Below are 20564 nucleotides of genomic sequence, written 5' to 3'. Positions count from 1 at the left end.
ATGATAATGATGATGATTAATATAATGGAAATTGAGCATCCACAGATTTTCATATCCACAGGAGGTCCTGGAACCAAACTCTAGCAAATACCAAGAGCCAATATGTCATGCAAACCATGCTACACCTGGGAAAAAGATACACCAGACACAATGTGCCCAACTTTCGAGTAGGGAAGCATAGGACTGAACCATAAGAACAGAATCTTGTATACCTCTGTACATTTTTTTTAAAAGCCCCCTTAGTTCTAGCGGTCTGTCTGTTGAAGTGTTTATATTCCATGCTATATCTCAGGATCTCAGGGCTGCATACATATCAAATAAATTTAAGCGGTTTAAAAATCATTTAAAATTTAAAACAATAAAAATAATTCAAAGAGACTAAAAGCATAGTAAATAATTCAAAAGGTTATAACAGCTTAAAACTATGCACATTTGGGAAAAATCCAATTAGGCTCCAAAGGCTACTTTTTACTTGATGCCAGAATGAAATCAGCATCAGTATCAGTAGGCCATGTGGGCACAATTGTGCTAACATGACTGAGAAGGCCCTCTCCCATATCCTCCCACAATGAATTGTTTCCACTTGTGGAACACAAAGGAGATCTCCACCAGGTAAGCTTTCTCAAGTAAGCTTATATAGGAAGAGTTGCTCCTTTCAGCATGAAGGTTCCAATCCACTAAGGACATGAATGCGCATAGGATAGGCCTTAGGCTACATAGGGCTGATGAACCCCAATTTTGTGGTCTCTGAAGCCTCACACTCATCCCCAAAGCACTCCAATAAATAGAAATAGTACCAATTTCAAGCCCTTCTTGTTGCCATTTTGAAAAGGACTGCAGAAGAAAGTGGGGGTATTTGGGCTCTCAGGAAGGAATCTGGGAGGACTGGTCATTGTCCACCCACAGTTGCCCATCCTTGATTTAGAGCTTTGAATGTCATCACAAGCACTCTGAATTCAGATCAAAAGTATATTGGCAGCCAGGGCAAGTTCTGTATTATAAGATGTATATATGGTCCTCCATGGTAAGCTTAATGGGACTTTCTTCTGGGACTGAAATCTAAGGCCCGGTACAGATGGGCAAAATGTGGCGTGGCAGCAGCATTACTAGGGTTAGGGAGCGCACACCATGCAGATGCTCCCTAACCCTAGTACATAGTGGCGGCACCAAAATGGCGGTGCCCTGTCTACATGGGCACCGCCATTACTACATGACAGATGCAGAGCATCCGCATGCCGCATCACGCTTGTGACATAATCAGTGCACCATGACAGAAAAAAGAACCCGCTTTTGGGGGGTTCTTTTTCCACCGGTGGGAAGCCTCACAGTTTGACGGCTGAGGCTTCCGTCTGGTGGAAATCCAGGCGCCAGCAGGCCGCCCTTTTTGGGCGGTCTGTTCCGCACCTAAGTCTCAAAAATGCACTTAGAATGGAAAGTTTAAAAGCACATACTTGAATTCAAACCAGTAGCACTTCAGCACGTAATTGAGATTGAATGATAATTGAATGATGTCCATAAGAATCCTTTTGCTGGTTCTGATTCTTTTTTTTTTTAAACCCATCTAGTCTACAAAGCAGGGCAGAATTGTACAAGGTAATACGCAGTGCATGGTGCCAGTCAGCAGGTATTTCCTATTCCTGCCCTCCAGTTTTCCAACAGTACACTGATATCTAGACCTGATGTGTTCAAACCCCCCCCCTTTTTTTTTTTTTTTTTACTTATTTGAAAATATATATATTTTGTTCATACCCAGAAATTTCAAAGCGGGTCACCTCAATAAAATGTACACAAAACACACATATACAGAAAACAACATGCACATTCTTTTGAAGTCCAAGAAATAAGATGTTAGGTTGAACTCAATAGGCTTGACTGGATAAATGTATCTCTCTTACATCCATCAAAAATAAGGACAGTTGGCACTCGGTACCCCAATACAGAATGTCTTGCTTTGAAAGACTGCCAGTTGGACACCAGGCACATGTAATACTGCAGGTTGAGTCTCTCTTATCCAAAATGGTTGGAACCAGAAGTGTTTTGTTTTTGTTTTGTTTTGTTTTATTGTGGGTGGGGAGTTTGAAAATTTTTATTGCAATTAAAATCAAATACATAGAAACAACATATAACATACATCCCACAAATCATTACAAATGACTAACATATTTTTAAAAAGCAATAAAACATTTGACTACCAAACAAGCATTCATTTCCTCTCTTTCGTTCTCTTGATTCTATTAATTGAAGCTTAAACTGAAATTTCCTTCGCAGTTGAGTTCTCCTTATCTTTTCCGTAAGAATTATTCACTCTTTCTGTATTATATATTCTGTGAGAACTACTATATCTTTCCTCCTGTTTATTCTATATTTTGATTTTCTTCCTTTATCCTTACATAACTTATTTCACAATACTCTTTCTATTTATTAAGTCATAGCTGAAATATATCAATATGCTTCTTTGCTTTTCTTGTTTTTCCAATACCTAGTTTTCTGTTTACATATTACATATTTATATTATTCCTTATTGCCTTTCTCCTTGTTTTATTTTATATTTTTCGATGTGTTTTTTATCTTGTACTGTTCTTCTTCTATGTAATCTAATAGTCTGTTTTGAAGTAGAGCTGTTAAAGAATCCATATTCATCATCTCCATTACCTTTACTAACCATTCCCCCATGTCTGGTATTTCAGTTTTCTTCCAATATTTAGCATATGTAATTCTAGACCAGAAGTGTTTTGGATTACACATTTTTTTTCAGATTTTGGAATATTTGTGTATACATAATAAAATATCTTGGAGATGGGACCTAAGTCTAAACATTAAATTCATTTATGTTTTGTATATACCTTATAAATATAGTTTAGGGTAGTTTTATACATAATATTTTAAAATAACTTTGTGCATGACACAAAGTTTGTGTACACTGGACCATCAGAAAGCAAAGGTGTCACTATCTCCACCACCAGTGGGGGGCGATTTTGGATTTCAGAATTCGGGAAAAGAGATGCTCACTATCTACCAGGAAGGCCTCTCCAGATGACTTTAAAGACCTAGTAGTTCTAAAAGGGGAAGGGCAGTCTTTAGCAACCATTTCCATGTTTGAAAATTAACATTATAGTTTTACTATTTTAAAAAGTACTTGTTTTTGATTGCCATGAGCCTTCCATCAATCCCATTGCATGCAATGGCCTTGATTTCTACAGTTTCAAAGATAGGTCACAAAGGGTCTACAGCTGGCCTATACTAATTCATTCTTTGATGAGAACAGCAAGACGAAGGCCCAGATACTATTTCAGGACTGAGTGGTATATGTCAGATTGCACACTGACTGTGTGGCGCTACCCTTGTGTTGAACTGCAGGACTGCTCAACTGAATGTTCACCTCAGTGCACAATTAAATAATAATAATAATTATTATTATTATCATTATTATTATCCCACCTCTCCCTATGAATCGATTAATTAAATGTGCAAACAAATATACACCTGCATGTGTGTCCAGGTGTGTCTCACCATGCAGAAATCCAGGAACTTGAACTGACTGAAGATGGTTCATATTGAAGTAAGGGTACATCTACACTGTAGAAATAATGCAGTTTGACACCACTTTAACTGCCACAGCTCCATCCTACCAAATTCTAGGAGTTGTAGTTTTGTGAGGCACCAACACACTTTGGCAGAGAAACCTAAAGACCTTGTAAAATTAGAAACCCCACACATGGAACTCACACATGAATAGAACAATAAGAAGATTCAAGCCTCTATATTTCACTGCTTACCCCAGCATTTACATGGCACACCCTAAAGTTGAAAGTGAATGCTAGATGTGAAATCTCACATCTCCTACACATATAGCCTACAGTGGCACAGTCCAACTTGGATCCAAAGTTTCTGCTTGCAATAGCAGCTGGTGGTTTCTACATCAGTGGTGAATGCAGTACGGGCTTTCGTTCAAATTTTAAATGTAGATTCCCAAGTGCTGAACCTGCTCGTGAGGATAGTTTTCAGAAACTTGGATAGCTGCTCCAAACACTGGGCAAAAGCCTGGGGTAGATTCCTCATCTACACTGACATTGAAGCCACCAGTCACTATTGGCTGCTCGTTCTGTGTTCTCACAATAAAAACTGCTGAATCTGAATCTTTTTGTTGTTGTTATGGAAGGGAAATGATTCACAACCTGTCAGATTCTGCTCTGCACATTTCACATCTTGTCCAACTGTGCGTCTAATACAAGCGTCCTCAGGAGGTGGTGTTTGTGTGTGTCCTCACAGTACCCTTCTGTCCCTGTTTGCTTCTCAGCAATCCCTCCTGAGAAACTGTCCAAAATAGTATATTGCAAGACGAGTCATGCCTAGCACAAGGTTCACTCTTGCAGGCAAAAAAGGATTGCATCTGTGTTAACCTGGTCATCCCTTGGCCACATGCCTTATATGTCAGAGACACGTTCCTTATATATCAGAGCTTTCTGAACCTCCTACCTTCAGGATATTCACTTTTCACATCAAGTTGCCTGCCAAGAAACCTTCATGCATCTGCCAAGTGTCTTTACATGTTGCAGAAGACTAGAGGGCTTCATTTATACAGGCATTCTTCAATGCAAGACCAAAAGTCACCAGGATTCTTCACTGCAAGATATTGGCAGCTCCCAGTTACGTCATGTGTGGCTCTCTGCCTCTTCCTTTCTCTGTCTTTGTCATTGCACTAACTGTTGCATTAAGCCAAGTCTCTCTACCATTGCCTAATTCTTTGCCTTTGCAGCAGGCAAACCCGTTCTGAACAAATCTTGCCAAGAAAGATAGGTTCACCTCAGGAATGCTGCAAGTCAGAAATGATATGAAGACACAAACAACAATAGCTAGGCTATTGTGTAGTAAAGTCTACTGGTCACAGCAAGCAAGGGGTCAAACTCTCCCAGGGTCAAAGTATATGACAGCATATCAACAGAAGTCAGAATGGCTTGTGTGTTAAAAGACATTTGATTGTCACAACAGAACTTGCCCTGGCTGCCAATATACTTTTGATCTGAATTCAGAGTGCTTGTGATGACATTCAAAGCTCTAAATCAAGGATGGGCAACTGTGGGTGGACAATGACCAGTCCTCCCAGACTCCTTCCTGAGAAGCCCAAATACCCCCACTTTCTTCTGCAGTCCTTTTCAAAATGGCAACAAGAAGGGCTTGAAATTGGTACTATTTCTATTTATTGGAGTGCTTTGGGGATGAGTGTGAGGCTTCAGAGACCACAAAATTGGGGTTCATCAGCCCTATGTAGCCTAAGGCCTATCCTATGCGCATTCATGTCCTTAGTGGATTGGAACCTTCATGCTGAAAGGAGCAACTCTTCCTATATAAGCTTACTTGAGAAAGCTTACCTGGTGGAGATCTCCTTTGTGTTCCACAAGTGGAAACAATTCATTGTGGGAGGATATGGGAGAGGGCCTTCTCAGTCATGTTAGCACAATTGTGCCCACATGGCCTACTGATACTGATGCTGATTTCATTCTGGCATCAAGTAAAAAGTAGCCTTTGGAGCCTAATTGGATTTTTCCCAAATGTGCATAGTTTTAAGCTGTTATAACCTTTTGAATTATTTACTATGCTTTTAGTCTCTTTGAATTATTTTTATTGTTTTAAATTTTAAATGATTTTTAAACCGCTTAAATTTATTTGATATGTATGCAGCCCTGAGATCCTGAGATATAGCATGGAATATAAACACTTCAACAGACAGACCGCTAGAACTAAGGGGGCTTTTAAAAAAAATGTACAGAGGTATACAAGATTCTGTTCTTATGGTTCAGTCCTATGCTTCCCTACTCGAAAGTTGGGCACATTGTGTCTGGTGTATCTTTTTCCCAGGTGTAGCATGGTTTGCATGACATATTGGCTCTTGGTATTTGCTAGAGTTTGGTTCCAGGACCTCCTGTGGATATGAAAATCTGTGGATGCTCAATTTCCATTATATTAATCATCATCATTATCATCATCATCATCATCATATACAATGTGGTAGTAAAATGGTGCCCTTTATATGAAACGGCAGGATCAAGGTATGCTTTTTGGATTAAAAAAAAACATTTTGAAGCTGTGGATGCAAAATCCATGGATATGGAGAGCGAATTGTATTCCTAACCATGCAGCATTTTCATTGCCCTTATAATCTATATAAAGATTGGCAAACTGTGGACACTTTTTCCTTCTCCATACCCTCATGCACTGTAATTTTTGCAGTTCTTGTGTCTTTTCCGGTGGTGTGATGGCCTTGCCATCCTATTCTGAGACTTTTGCCTTGACTTGTTTTAGGCCTATGAGGGCCTTTTTTCAGAAATGAATGCGACAGTGGCATCGTAACATTTTTACAATTGTACCCTTTGGAGTTTTATTAATTTTATGTATTTCAGGAATTTATAATCTGCCTGTCTCCCAAAATGGGATTCAAGAAGTTAAGGCACAGTTATGCCAAGTATATACATCCATAAAACAGATTATGGCAGGAATGCAGCTATTGATGGAGCAGCACAGAGGCTGATTTGAAAGGGCCACCCAAGATATAGAAAGAGAGAGAAAGAGAGAAGACAGTTCCAATGTCAGCAAATTCTTGTCCCACAGAGAGTAACAGTTACTTCTCTACCACATGGTAGCTCAGACTAAGCAGAAGGATTGGGGTGAGTTTGCATAATGCTGCTCTCTCTGACATCATTACATGCCTCTGTTAATCAAAGGCAGGTATCCACAATCCAGGTGTAGCTACTGGTTGTTGCCATGTCCCTTTATGTTGTTTCCAACTTATGGCAACCCTAAAGTGAACCTATTACGGGGTTTTCTGGGGCTGAGAGTATGTCACTTGCCCAAGGTCATCTAGTGGGTTTTGATGACCTTCCTTGGAGGTCTTTAAACAGAGGCTGGATGACCTTCTGTCGGGAATGCTTTGATTCAGAGTTCCTGCATGGCAGAATGGGATTGGACTGGATGGCCCTTGTGGTCTCTTCCAATGCTACGATTCTATTATTCTATGATTCTATGATGTCTGAGCAGGCAGTCAAACCCTGATCTCCAGAGTCGTAGTCCAACATTCAAACCGCTACACCATGCTGACTCTCTGTAGCTACTGGGGCTGGGGGAAAATAAAGGCTTGTTGTTGTTGTTAACTGACTTTGAGTCCATTCTGATTCATGGTGACCCTGTGGATGAGACGTCTCCAAGACTCCCTATCTTCCACTGCTCTGCTTAGGTCCTGTAAATTGATACCCATGATCTCCCTAATATAGTCCATCCATCTAGCATGTGGCCTTCCTCTCTTTCTAACCCCCCCCCCCCTTTCCTAGCATTTTTGTCTTTTCTAGTGAGTTGTGCCTTCTCATGATGTGGCCAATGTATGACAACCCCAACTTTATCATCTTGGCTTTCTTGGAGATTTCAGGCTCCATTTGTTCTTCTTTTTGGCTGTCCATGGTATCAGGACTCTTCTCCAGCAGCACATCTCAGATGAATGGATTTTCCTCTTGTCTACTTTCTTCACTGTCCAGCTCTTGCATCCGTACATGGTAATAGAGAATAAAATGGCTTGTACAATTCTAACTTTCATGGCCAGTTGTAGGCATTGCCTCTGAATAAAAATTCCTCTCCTTCGTATGAAATTTTTCATCAGCCTCCCAATTTCAGTCATTGCAATAACTTCAGATTGCAGTGGAGCATGGAGAAAGACTTTTAATGGTTAAGCAAGGATGTTTCTTATTTAGATTAATGTTTTATCTTTTTTAACTTCTGTATGATTTTAAAACAATTTCATAGTCTTTTAATGTGGGGATTTTCAATTGTTTTAAAAACTTTTTTTGCAAATAATTTTAATTTGTTGTTTCTGGAAGACTCTTTGGGTCTTCCCTGGTGAAAGGGTGACACATAAATGAAGTAGGTAAGGTGCTATAAAGACTGGCACTTTGTGCCAGCCTGTGCATGGGCTGAGGACTGAGCATCCACGTGCTACAGGCCCTCACTGCGCTGCCTGTGTGCCATTTTGGCATGCACCCTTCTAGATGGCACACACCATGATGATGCACATGCGGTGCAGCACCCAAATGGAGCAGCGCAGAAGGGGCGTCATCATGGCACACCACTGTGACTATGACACCTTTTTTGGAGTGCAAGAAGAAACATCTCGCTGCCCATCTGTAGAGCTCCTAAGTAAGTCAGTAAAGACAGTTTTGGCATCCAAAGAAATGGAGCAGGAAGAGTGACCAAGAGAATGTGAACATAGCAAATAGAAGAGCTGTAGGCAAGACAAGGATTTTCAGTTTTCCACTCTCTGCAATGTTAGAAATGTGGAGGTTGAAGGAAAATGTTATATGAGGAGGGGGCAAAATCCTTACTGATGGATAATCCCCTGTAGAGACACTTCTGGATTGTGGACACCTGCCTTTGATTGACAAGAGGCACATAATGACATCAGAGTGAGCAGCCTTATGCAAGCTCAGCCTGGTCCTTCTCCTGCAGTGTAGTTGCCGTGTGTTGGCAAAGAGTGCCCAGTATTCTCCATGGGCAAGAATTTGCTGACGTTGGAGCCATTCCTTCTCTCTCTTTCTCTCTCTCAGGTGACCCTTTCAACTCTGCCTCTTTGCTGCCATCTGCTTGATTTGCTGACAAGCATTTAACTAAAGTAGACTTGATTTACTTACTAACATCCCTGTGCTGCCAGGGTAACGTTTCATGCTGAGGCAGCCATCCTTTTTCTGAGTAATGCTGGGCTGAGATGTAGGCTGGCCTTCTACCCTTCAGAATGAGAAAAAAAATCCAAAAAACTCTGACCTGACAGAACTGAGGAGAGAGGAGGAGGCCTGTGGCTGCTGCCATTAATCTCCAGGACAGAATTGTATTCTCATTTAAGGCAGGAGTAAGATTCACTTGTTTTAAAGTTTATTCACATTGGCTGATATGTACTGCTGCCTAGCAATAAAAACAGGGATGATCAGAAAACCAGAAACCACTTAGGACTTTCAGCTGGTGTTATCTTAGCTTGGAAAGTTTTTTAAAAAACCCAGGTAGTTAGTTGCTGTTATATTTCCAAGTAGGAAATATAGTAGGGGTGTGTAGAGGGTGCAGACCACACCAGGTGACAACCTAAGGGTGTGTGTGTGTGAGACACTAGAATCACAGAATCATAGAATTGGAAGAGACCACAAAGGCCATTCAATCCAACCCCCTGCCATACAGGAACTCACAATCAAAGCATGCCCGACAGATGCCCATCCAGCCTCTGCTTAAAGACTTCTAAGAAGGAGACTCCATTTATTAGCAATACTGCCCAGTCAAATGCCATACTACTGCTCCCTAAACATCTGCCTTTAGGCAGAAATGAGTTGTGGGGTTCACCACTGTCCCTTTAAAATGCTGAGGAGATGGTGGGAAGTGGGGAGGCTCATTGGGAGGAGAAAGGAAAAGAGCCTAGGTTTTTTTAATCAGATTTTTTAAAATTAAACTTTAAACTTTAAATTTTTTTAAAAAATATTTTAACATTATCTTTAAAAAAAACATCAAATCTTACCAAATTTTCACTTTAACCATATGAAACAATGTGCAGGTAAATACATTTAGGCTGTGCATATTATATTGTAATTTAAAATTAGGCTTTTAAATTTTGCTAGTTGTTTTATGTCACAACTATTGTCATTACATTTGTGATGTATGGTGATTTTGATTTTATGAGTAACATCAGTTCAAAAAATACTACTCAGGATTCTGTATGGTGTGGTGTGGCAGGAGGTCAAGTGTGTGTGTGTGTGTGTGTGCGTGTGTTGAGACAGCATGAGTTATCTCGCTGGGTGATGTCAACCATTTAGGAAAGTGAGTAAGATCCTCCTCTAGCAAAAAGTGCAAAGGAAGACTGTTTCACAAATGTGAAGCCAGGTCCAGAGAGGCTCAAACCTTGACAGAGCCATACTTTGTCTGTAGATCTTAAATTTCTAGATGGTACAGATGAAAAACTGAAGATGATGCCACCCTAACTGAAAATGGTACTTGAAGCTGATCAGGGAGCATTCTAGATTTCATGCCCGTCCCTTCTTCACATGTTTAGTCCAAAGGTAGAGGATGTAAGTCTTCATAGTATGAGAACTGAGCAAAGGCAGGAATAGGAACTGTTCGACTGTGGAACACTTTTCCGCGGAGTGTAGTGGAGTCTCCTTCCCTGTAGGTCTTTAAGCAGAGGCTGAATGGCTGTCTGCCAAGGATGCTTTGATTTAGATTTCCTGCATGGCAGAATGTGGTTGGACTGGATGGCCCTTGTGGTCTCTTCCAACTCTATGATTCTATGATTCAGATCTGGTTGAACTACAACTCCTAAGAGCCTAAGCCAGTTGAATCAATGTTGAGGAACATTGTAGTAGTTGCAGTTCATCCATTTCTGGAGGACTGCATAGTCCCTATGCTTGATCTAGAGAACCTTGCATCCTCTTAGTGGCGTACACAAGTGTAAGTCTTCCTTATGCTTGCATGTGCCTTTTATCGATTTGCTGTGGAGGTTGATATTTTCTTCCACATTCAGCAATGACCAAAGTCATGCCAGGATTCATAATTTGCTTTGATAGCTCCACTGGCTACTAGCTCAACATGGCTGGTAGAGGGCAAAGAAGATCAAAGGCGCGTCTGGCTATGCCACATAGCCATATATAATTTATCGACATCATAGATGTCCAGAGGACCCTAGCAGATCTTGGTGGAAGATGTTACCACTCTGTGTCTGATTATAGTGCATATCTGCATGCTTTTCCAGGCTATTTGAGGGGGAGCCTATCACAGCAAAACCATGGGCCCTGCAGATGGAGATTGAGGAGCCATAACAGAGTTCTGCCTGTGGAACTCTTATGCTATGCTGGGAAATGTAGGATCTCAGCCTATGAGTGTTATTGAAGTGTATTGTTAAGATCTCAGTCACTCTGTCGTGATTTCCCTGAGGAAAGTCAGTTCGTACGTTACTTCAGTCATCTCCCCCTCCCACTAAGACTGAACTTCTGCACGTTTACGTTTCAGATGCAATTACTCCTTTGTCGTTATCTGCCATCTCAGGCTGCCGCCAGCATGAGTAAGAAAACTCTGAGTCATGGGCATTGCGTAGTTCATTCCCCTCCATCCCTGCTCTTGTCAAAGGGAGAAATGGCCTGTGAGAAGAATTTCCAATGGCAAAATAAAAAGGGGCCAGGAAAAAACAGCAACTGCTTCCATTTCTAGTTGAATAACCATGCAGATTCCAAACTTGTTGGGAAATTGGGCTCAGAGGAAAGCAAATTAGCAGCAGGATGCCCAAAAGAAGAGGAAGGGGATTTTATTGACATTTCCTTACCTCCATTGATACTGCTGATATCCATCACCATTTATTGTCACTGTCATGAAGAAGGAAATCCTTGGTGCCCTTGGCATCACTCTGTTTCAGTATCCCATTTGTAATAGGGGGACAATGTGATTGGATTACCTCACAAAGCTGTTATTTGGAGAATTTATAATAATGCATGCTATGTGCTTTGACGTCCTGTAAATACAGCTTTCCTGAAGTTGTGGGTTGGAATCCTATTGGTTAGTCACAACTGAATCAACTGTTGACTAGGGAGTCAACACATAGGTAGATAATTTGTGTTAATGGGTTGGGACTAAAAATAGGATTCAGCCACTCACTTAGAATTACCATTGGTTTGCATGCAAATGATTTTACACAGCTGTCATATTTGTGTCTGCTCACAAGTAACTATCACTGGTGTACTCATGTAAATAGGTGCAGAATTAGAGCCTTAAGCACAGAAGATGGTGGCTCCAGTGTCAGTGGGCAGTGTAAATGAGCTAGGTTTCAATCTAGATTTTAAAGGAGTGATCCAGGAAGCTGGACACTATTTGTGGAGAGTAGTCTCTGGAGCAGCAGATCATAAGCTTGTTTGATCTTCTATATCAGTGGTTCCCAAACTTTGGTCCTCCAGATATTTTGAATTTCAGCTCTCAGGGCTCCTGACTGTGGACAAGCTGGCTAGGGCATCTGCTAGGTCAAGTTGAAACATTTGGAAGACCAAAGTTTGGGAACCACTGTTCTACATGAAATCCTTTCAAGATATTGAATGATGGCTACATTTCACTTCTTCTTCTCTTTTTTTAAAGCTAAATAGTTCCTCATAAGGTTTGGCTTCATGTTGTGAGTCACCTTGGGCTTGAGTGCTGGGAGAAAGGTAGATTATAAAATAATAAACAAATCAGTGGTACATGTTTTATAATGTCTCTGTCATATGTTATCCATGACAGTGGGATGGGTTGCACAACAATGGAAACGTAAAAGGCTGATGCTGCTGTCTTTGCAGCTGTGTGAAAACTGCTTTAAAAAGCTGTTTGCTGTATGATTTAGTAATAACTGAGGGGCAGTTCCAAGAATCCCCCATGCTGGTTGGAGGATTCTGAGATTTGTAGTTTAAAAAGGAACTTTTCCAAGGTCTGGGACTTTCATATGTTGTAACTGGATTCTGAGGACCGTCTCTCCCCATACTTTCCGCCCCGCACCCTCAGAACATCTGGGCAGCAATTATTGAGGGTCCCAGGGGCTAGATTAGTCTCCACAACAAGGAGATCATATTCCATCGTCGCCCCGACCCTCTGGAATAAGCTGCCCATTGAGCTCCGCTCGGCCACCTCCCTGGCCCAGTTCAGGAGGGAGCTGAAAACCCTCCTGTTTCGATCAGCATTCCCCAACACAAGTTCCAGCTAGTCTCCCCCCTCTGACAGCAAGGGTAGCTGGCTGATGGGGTTTTTAATATTGATTTTAATAGTCTTTTGTATTTGTATTATTGTCTTTGATAATTTGCTGTTGTATGTATTGTATTGTTTTCATCTGCTGTTCACCGCCCTGAATTTTTATTATTTTATTATTTATTATTCAACCTGGCATCTTCTGTCTGCAAACCATGTGATCTATTTGAGTCCTGTGATCCCTTCTATGATCCCTCCAGAGAATTTCATATCTTTTTTCCACTTTAAAGGCTGTGTTGTGGAACTTAATAACTAGAATTTCTCTCTGGGTCAGTGTCTCTCATCAGTGAGCATCTAAGCCCTTACTGTCACTACACAGAACTGTACACCAGGAAACTAACAGAAATCCCCAAGCATTGTGTCAGTGTAATGATGGTTGAATTCCACTGTGATGCAGATACACATGGGTCTTTTCAAGCTAGATTTATTTGCAAAAACAAGTATAGAAAACAAAGCCAACCTATCTAGCAGGAGATTGACCTTACTCACCAGAGACAATGGACTATATACAGGAAAGAAAAATATTTTGCTCTACTATTTTTAACAAAAATCACTCCACAGACATTTCTTCCTTCTCTGCTTCCTAGCGTTGACCTCTAATTAGAGTTTTGAAAGGAAACAAGACCACCCCGTAGTGCAAGACTGTTCTTGAAGCATTCTTGATTAATATATGGTGTACTTTGAATTTTCATACATACTTATTGAGATAAACTGAATCAACAGTGCTTTAAAGCCCTTGTTCTCAGATTGTCATGCCTCTTCTCATGCACCCCTTTGTATGCTTTGATGACCTAAATCCTGTTGTTGTCTTACACAAAGGTAAACTCTCCTACAGAAGTGGCTGGACCATTATGTCTGTTGCAGAAGGAAAAATTGCATCTGTGGTGCCATTGTGTTTGCAGATTTTCCTGTCCACACACACATGCACTTGGTTGTGCATTCCAGTTGCACATTTAGCCATGCATTTAGATATGCAATTTTGTGATTCAACATAAGGGTTCCACATGCAGGGATTTACACTAGAAAAATGATAAACATCAATTTTCCTGATTACCAATGAATGTTGCAAACAAGGAATCAGTTTTTTGTACCTTTCATGGGGGTAGAATTCAGAGATGTAGTTGTGTTAGTCTAGAATATCAGTATGCAAAGGGATCTTGTAGCACCTTTGACATGAACTATGTGGAAGACAGAACATGTGCTTTTGTAGATGGTCTACTTCCTCAGATGCGTTAAAGCTACAAAAACTTATGCGACAGATGTATATTCTTGTATTCTTGTATATTCCTGCATGGTAGCATGTTGGACTGGATGGCCCTTATGGTCTCTTTGAGTTCTATAATTCAATGATACTTTCACACAATTAATCTCAAAAGGTGCTACAAAAGATCCCTTTGCATACCTTTTTTTGTCCTGTGACCTTAGGACACTCAGGAATCAACATGATGGGAAGCTGGAAGTTGTGCAGCTTGTCCAGAAAAACATGCAACTTCTCTCTTCCCTGAAAGTAGCACATTTTTTAGCATGGAAAGGACATTGCATAATATTCAAACCAGCAAATGCTTCAACTTTAGTCATCCTGAATTTCTTTTCCTGAGGTGTAGTGATTTGTGTGTTGGACTTTGATTCTGGAAACCAGGGTTCAAATTCCTGCTGAACTTTGAAACCCACTGAGTATCCTTGGACAAGTTACACTCTCTCAGCCATTCAGAGAATGGCAATGGCAACCTCCTCTGAAGAAATTTGCCAAGAAAACACCACAATAGGTTCACTTCAAGGTTGCCATAAATTGGAAATGACTTGAAGGCATGCAACAACAACAACAATTTGAGTGTACAACTTTCAGGCTGGCAAAGGCTGCAGTCATGGTGTTTAACCCTTCACCACATTGTATAGGGATACAGAGTATAATTTAGTTTGGCATTTTGCTCACTTTCCCCAACTTTATAATGAAAAACAGTGGCGGTGGTGGTGGTTGTATGCCTTTGATTCCAAGTTATAAGAACCCTAAGGCCAACCTATCACAAGGCTTTCTAGAGCTGAGAGTGTGTGACTTGCCTAAGGTCACCCAGAGGTTTCCCTGGTCTCAAGAGTCCACAGTTCAATGCTCAAACTACTAAAACATGCTGGCTTTCATGTAAATGTTTGTAGTCTCCCCTAAAAAAAGCTGCATAGTTTTCTGTGCACAAAAGAAAGACTGTGAGTGTAATTCATTTTCCATGTGCACTACACAATCCCAATATAGAAACTTGGCTGTTGCCTCATGCTATTTAAAGTGTACTTTCTGCCTAGGAGATGTATTTTTTGAGCCTCTGCAGGTTTATTCAGATTTATAATAGATTATATATTCACCAGGCCTTACTTCCAGATAAGGATGCAAAGATTTGCAACTGAAGAGTCTCCCTTTTCTCTCTTTTAATGGTGAAGTTCACAGAAACACACTTTGCTGGTTTTCTCTTCAACTTCAGAAGGATGCCTGCTCTTGAACATATATGGGGAATAGCTGCTTGTTCCGGCATTGGACTGAATTCAGAGGTTGTGGTGAGAGTGCATCTATACCAGTGGTACCAAAACTTGGCCTTCTAGGCGCTTTGGACTTCATTTCCCAGAAACCCTAGCAACTTGGCTAACAGTCAGGAATCCTGAGAGCTGAAGTCCAAAACATCTGGAGGACTAAAGTGTGGAAATCACTGATCTGCACTGTAGAAATAATGGAGTTTGAATCCTGGGATTTGTAGTTTTACAGGGTCTTTGGCCTGCTTTGTCAAAGAGTCTTGATGCATCACAAAACTACAAATCCCAGGATTCTATAGGATGGAGCCATGTCAATTAAAGTACTGTCAAACTGCATTATCTCTATTGTACAGATGCACCCTGAGTCTTGGATTCCTACCTTTATGATTCTTGTTTCAAGTTTGCATTTCAGTTGCATGGATTTTTCTTTTGGAGAGAATCTTTATGTTTTAACTGGGGCTTTGTGGGTTTATTGTATTACATTTTCAATTGTACATTCCTTTGTGATCTTTGATTATGAAACAGAGGAAAATGTCCTCCACCCTGAACACAGTCACAGATTCCTCCCCCCCCCCCCCCCCACATTTTGTCAGAAGCTACCTAAAGGAAAGAACACAGGGAAATATTCCAGGATTCACTGAAGGATGAATTACATGTATAATGAGGACATTGCTGCTCGTAAAATGAATATGGACAGGCAGGTTATTACTCAATGTTGAAACAGCTTCATTGGCTACTTGTCTGTTTCTGGGCACAATTCAAAGTGTTGGTTATGACCAATGAAATCCTATACGGCTTGAATCACACTGTCTGAAAGGCTGTATCTCCCCATATGAGCCCGTTCAAGTCTTACACTCATCAAGAGAGGACTTTATGTTCCATCATCCTGATAAGCTCTGCTAGTGACGGCATGAAAGAGAGCCTTCTTGGTGGCTGCTCCGAGGCTGTGGAAAGTCCCCCCAAGGGAAGCTCGGTCAACCTCCCCTCCATGCTTTCTATTCACTGGGAAGCAAAGGTATTTATTTAAACAGGCCTTCACTTTTTAACTAGTTGGGGCCCATGGATGTGCTGTTGTATCCTTTACTATGTGCTGAATGTGTTTTAATATAGTTTTAAATTAATGGCTTGGTTGTTTATGGTTTTAAACTTTTGTACTATATGCTGTTTTAAAGGTAAAGGTAGTCCCTTGACATTAATGTCTAGTCATAACCAACTGTAAGGGGTTATACTGTTTTACTAATTTTATTTTAACTTATGCTTGTATGCTACATTGAGTCCCGTATTGGGAGAAAGGTGAGATGATGATGATGATGATGATGATGATGATGATGATGATGATGATATCTTCTTTCACTCTTTGTTTTCAGTTCTGCTCTCTCGCAGGATTGTTACATCTATAATCTAAGCTTTCTCTTTCTCTTTTTTGCTTTTCTCTTTCTCCTTTCATTTTCCTTTCCCTGCTTTTCTCTCCATTTTTTCATTTTCTGGGGAAAAACAACAACTGAGGTTCCAGTGCTGATAGGTGCTCTGGGAGCTATTCCAAATAGACTGAATAATCATCCAACTGAAGTCACCATAAATAGAATCGCAATAGCACATTTACAAAAAAAGTGACCTTCCTTGGAATGCGCCATATTATTCAGTGGAACATTATTGATTCCTAGATTCTTGGGCAGAATCTGAATCATTGGTAGTCCAGACATTAACACCGGTAGACTGTAAAACCAATAATAATAATAATAATAATAATAATAATACAGTGGGCTGCTTCCATGGACAGCAAACCCCATTGTTTTAAATGGCTGCATGTGGCCATAGGAAATACCAGGACTTGAGGTTGTGAATTTTTTACTATCTGCAAGTAGATCCAGAACAGATCCTCTGCGGATAACAAGGGATGACTGCAATAATAATAATAATAATAATGATGATGATGATGATGATGTAGACCTCCTTGAGAGGAGGGCCCCCAACTCCTACTAGCAATGACTCTTTTCTTCCTCCTTAGTCACTGCCCTCTTTTGTCTTTTATTTCTTCAGGTTATGGACATGCTGCTCCAGGAACAAATGCTGGGAAGGCTTTCTGCATGTGCTACGCTGCTCTGGGCATTCCCTTGACCCTGGTCATGTTCCAGAGCCTTGGTGAACGCATGAACACCTTTGTCAAGTACCTCTTGCAACGGATGAAGAAGTGCTGCAGGATGAGAAGTACGGATGTATCCATGGAGAACATGGTGGCTGTTGGGTTCTTCTCCTGCATAGGGACCCTCTGCATAGGAGCAGCGGCCTTTTCCCATTGCGAGGAGTGGAGTTTTTTCCAGGCCTTCTATTACTGTTTTATCACATTGACTACAATAGGGTTTGGGGACTACGTGGCCCTTCAGACGAAGGGAGCCCTTCAAAAGAAGCCACTCTATGTGGCATTTAGCTTTATGTACATCCTTGTGGGATTGACTGTCATTGGGGCATTTCTCAATCTGGTTGTTCTCAGGTTGTTCATGAACATTGAAGAAGAAAGACGGGAGGCCGAAGAGCGGGCATCCCTGGCAGGGAACCACAACAGCATGATCATTCACATCCAAGAGGACTCTCAACATGGTCGGCCTCGGTATAAGGCCGAAGTTACTGACCTCCACTCTGATTGTACATGCATGTGCTACAGGTCCCATGAATACACCAGTCGGATGGTGTCCCACCAAAATTCCTTCAGCTCCAAGCTGAACCTTCAGTACTTTCACTCCATCTCCTACAAGATTGAGGAGATCTCGCCAAGCACATTAAAAAATAGCCTTTTCCCATCCCCTGTCAGCTCCATCTCACCTGGGTTACACAGCTTTACAGATAGTCACAGGCTGATGAGACGTCGGAAGTCCATTTGAAATAGTTTGCCTTTGCGGGGTTTTGATCATTTATTCCTAGGGGTTCTTTTTTGTAAAAAAAGGAAACAACAGCAAGGACAGTAATTCCTTGTGTGAGCCAGAGCGAGGCGAATGGCTGATACATGAAATAATGCAAAGGGAAAGACATCCCTCCTCTGAGACTCAGCTCTGGAGCATGAAGCATGGATGAACCTTTTTTCTTTTTTCCAGCAAAGTATGCCTTACATTAACCCTCCTCCTCGGTAGTCAAAAGATTCGAGGTGATGGGAAGTGGGTATCCAAATTCCAAAGTTGCACACATAGCTGGGAGGTTTTCTGTGCCAGTTGGCATACTTGACTTAACAAACTCTTTCTCTTCTGTCACAAGCAGGTCACATTGTGTGTGTGTGTGAGAGAGAGAGCACAGGTTTGTCTCTGTGTGTTGAGCATGTGGGTATGGGTGCACACGCACAAATTCCGCTACTAGTGCCATGTGACAAACAAGAGTATATATTTAAGCATCAGGTATTGGTTTTCTTCTATACCTTTCTTCCTTTGAAGAAATTGTTTTCTGGCCTGCTTTTGGCTTCTGGAAAAATAAAAATAAAAATAAAAGGGGTGGGGGAGAAAGGGGGAAAGCTGGGTTTCCATTTTTGTTTGCTGAGTCAAGCATGCGCCAGAAACAAATTAATATATGGAGTGTATCATGATAAGATTTTTTAAAAAGAAAATGCTAGGTTTTATTAGATTGTATTAACTTTTTTTAAAAAAAGGAAACAAGGTGGGGAAGAAGGATTGCTTTTGCTTGCCAGGCCAAATCCTTGCAAATCTATATTTTTAAACAAATACAGCATGCATTTTGTAAAACTTGTACGCATTATGAAAACACAAGAAGAAAACAAAACTCTAGCAATGGAATTAATACTCAAATGCAACCAATATGGATTTGAAATACATTTATGTTAATTATTTGTTGTTCCAAGTATTTGCCATGCTTATAGAGATTTTTTTCCTATGTGTATGTGTTCGTGTGTGTGAGTTCATCTGCATTACAGAGTTATGTTAGTGTGATACCACTCTTATTAGCAACTCATCCTACAGAATCCTGGGATTCTCCAAACTACAAATCCCAGGATTATATAGGATGGAGTCATGACAATTCAATTGGTATCAACTGCTATATCTGTGCAGTGTAGATGCATTCTTTGGCCCAAATCCCACTGTTACTCCTGATTAGAGCAAACCCATTAAACCAATAGGATTTATTTATGTGATCACTTATCATTCAAGAATCAATCGTTTCCTCTAGCTGGGACTGATCAACAGGATGTTGGCCTGTGTATGTAATGGCAGAGAGTAGGGACATTTATTTTATTGTTTCCTGGCTTTCATTTATAAAATTTGCTATACTATTGTGTTCTATTTGATTTTCTCTTTCTCCCTCTCTCACTTTAACTCTCTCTGTGTGTGTGTGTGTACTCAACCATGTCTGGGTGTATGTAGCACTACCTGTATGTACAGGACTTATATTTTGGGAATGCTTGGATGATTTACGGAGGTGGATGTATATTTTTCTTTGCTTATATAAAAAGACAAGGCATTACTTGTTTTACATATTAATAACAGGTATGGCCCTATTAAGAGATTGTCTCTAAAATGTTTTTGATTTTTAAATAACAGGAAGCCTTGGTTGGTCTCAGGAAGAACTCAAGACAGTATCTTGTGCTTTGGCCTTCTTAGAATTTCTTTTTGTGTGACACCTGGAATTGTTTTTTCTTGGACAACACAATTAATGGAGGCAACTGTGGATGTAAAAACCAGTTGTGCTCTGATGTTTTGAATGGTTGCATTAGAGTTCAATGACTTTAGTGGGTTGGCCCTGTATTTTCATGAAATGTCAGCTTGATTTCCATGCAACACTAATGTAACTCTGTGATTTCAGGAATTGCACTGGAGAAGCAGTAAGTTTGTCCCTTATTAGGTAATAGAAATCATTCAGGGTTAACCATGACAACCGTTTCATGTTCAGTCAGAGAGGACAGTTCAAACCGGATTGATGGCATCAAAAAAGGAGGGAGTAATTGGGGTGGAATTTGCAAAGATCCCCTGCAATGCATCAGAAAAGTCAATTTCTCTTCCCCTAAAGTATGAAGTACATTTGTAAATACAGTGCGCCCGCGTCATATGCAGGTGCACTACAGTATATGCAGTTTTCAGCTTATGCTGAAGCCGCATGACAAAAAGATGAATAGTACATGCACCCATGGCCCACACGTTCTGCCATGCTGCGAGAACAAGCCACATTATATTGAATGAGGCTTAAGCATACACACTTTTTGCCTTATGTGGGGTGGGGGTGGGGGGTCCGGAATGGATCCCTGCGTAAGGTAAGAGACCACTATACTGGCTGTTCTTCTGCTAATC

At 40.8% G+C, this 20564-nt stretch overlaps 1 protein-coding gene across 1 annotated transcript in view; it reads left to right on the top strand.

The window, feature by feature from the left end:
* LOC149317693 (potassium channel subfamily K member 9-like) overlaps nucleotides 1–19769 on the top strand; it is a 108542-nt gene extending 88773 nt beyond the window's left edge. The window contains exon 2 of the mRNA XM_089518970.1: nucleotides 17323–19769. Within this exon, the coding sequence (XP_089375096.1) occupies nucleotides 17323–18161 (839 nt within the window). The 3' untranslated portion in view covers nucleotides 18162–19769. The remainder of the gene's footprint in view (nucleotides 1–17322) is intronic.
* Nucleotides 19770–20564: the final 795 nt, after the last annotated feature.

This window comes from Sceloporus occidentalis, unplaced genomic scaffold (genome assembly GCF_023333645.1).
Source record: "Sceloporus occidentalis isolate IW3139 unplaced genomic scaffold, rSceOcc1.0.p SCAF_3, whole genome shotgun sequence".
NCBI classification, from domain to species: domain Eukaryota; kingdom Metazoa; phylum Chordata; class Lepidosauria; order Squamata; family Phrynosomatidae; genus Sceloporus; species Sceloporus occidentalis.
Note: the sequence above shows the minus strand (reverse complement) of the source record. Positions and strands in the feature narration are given on the sequence as shown.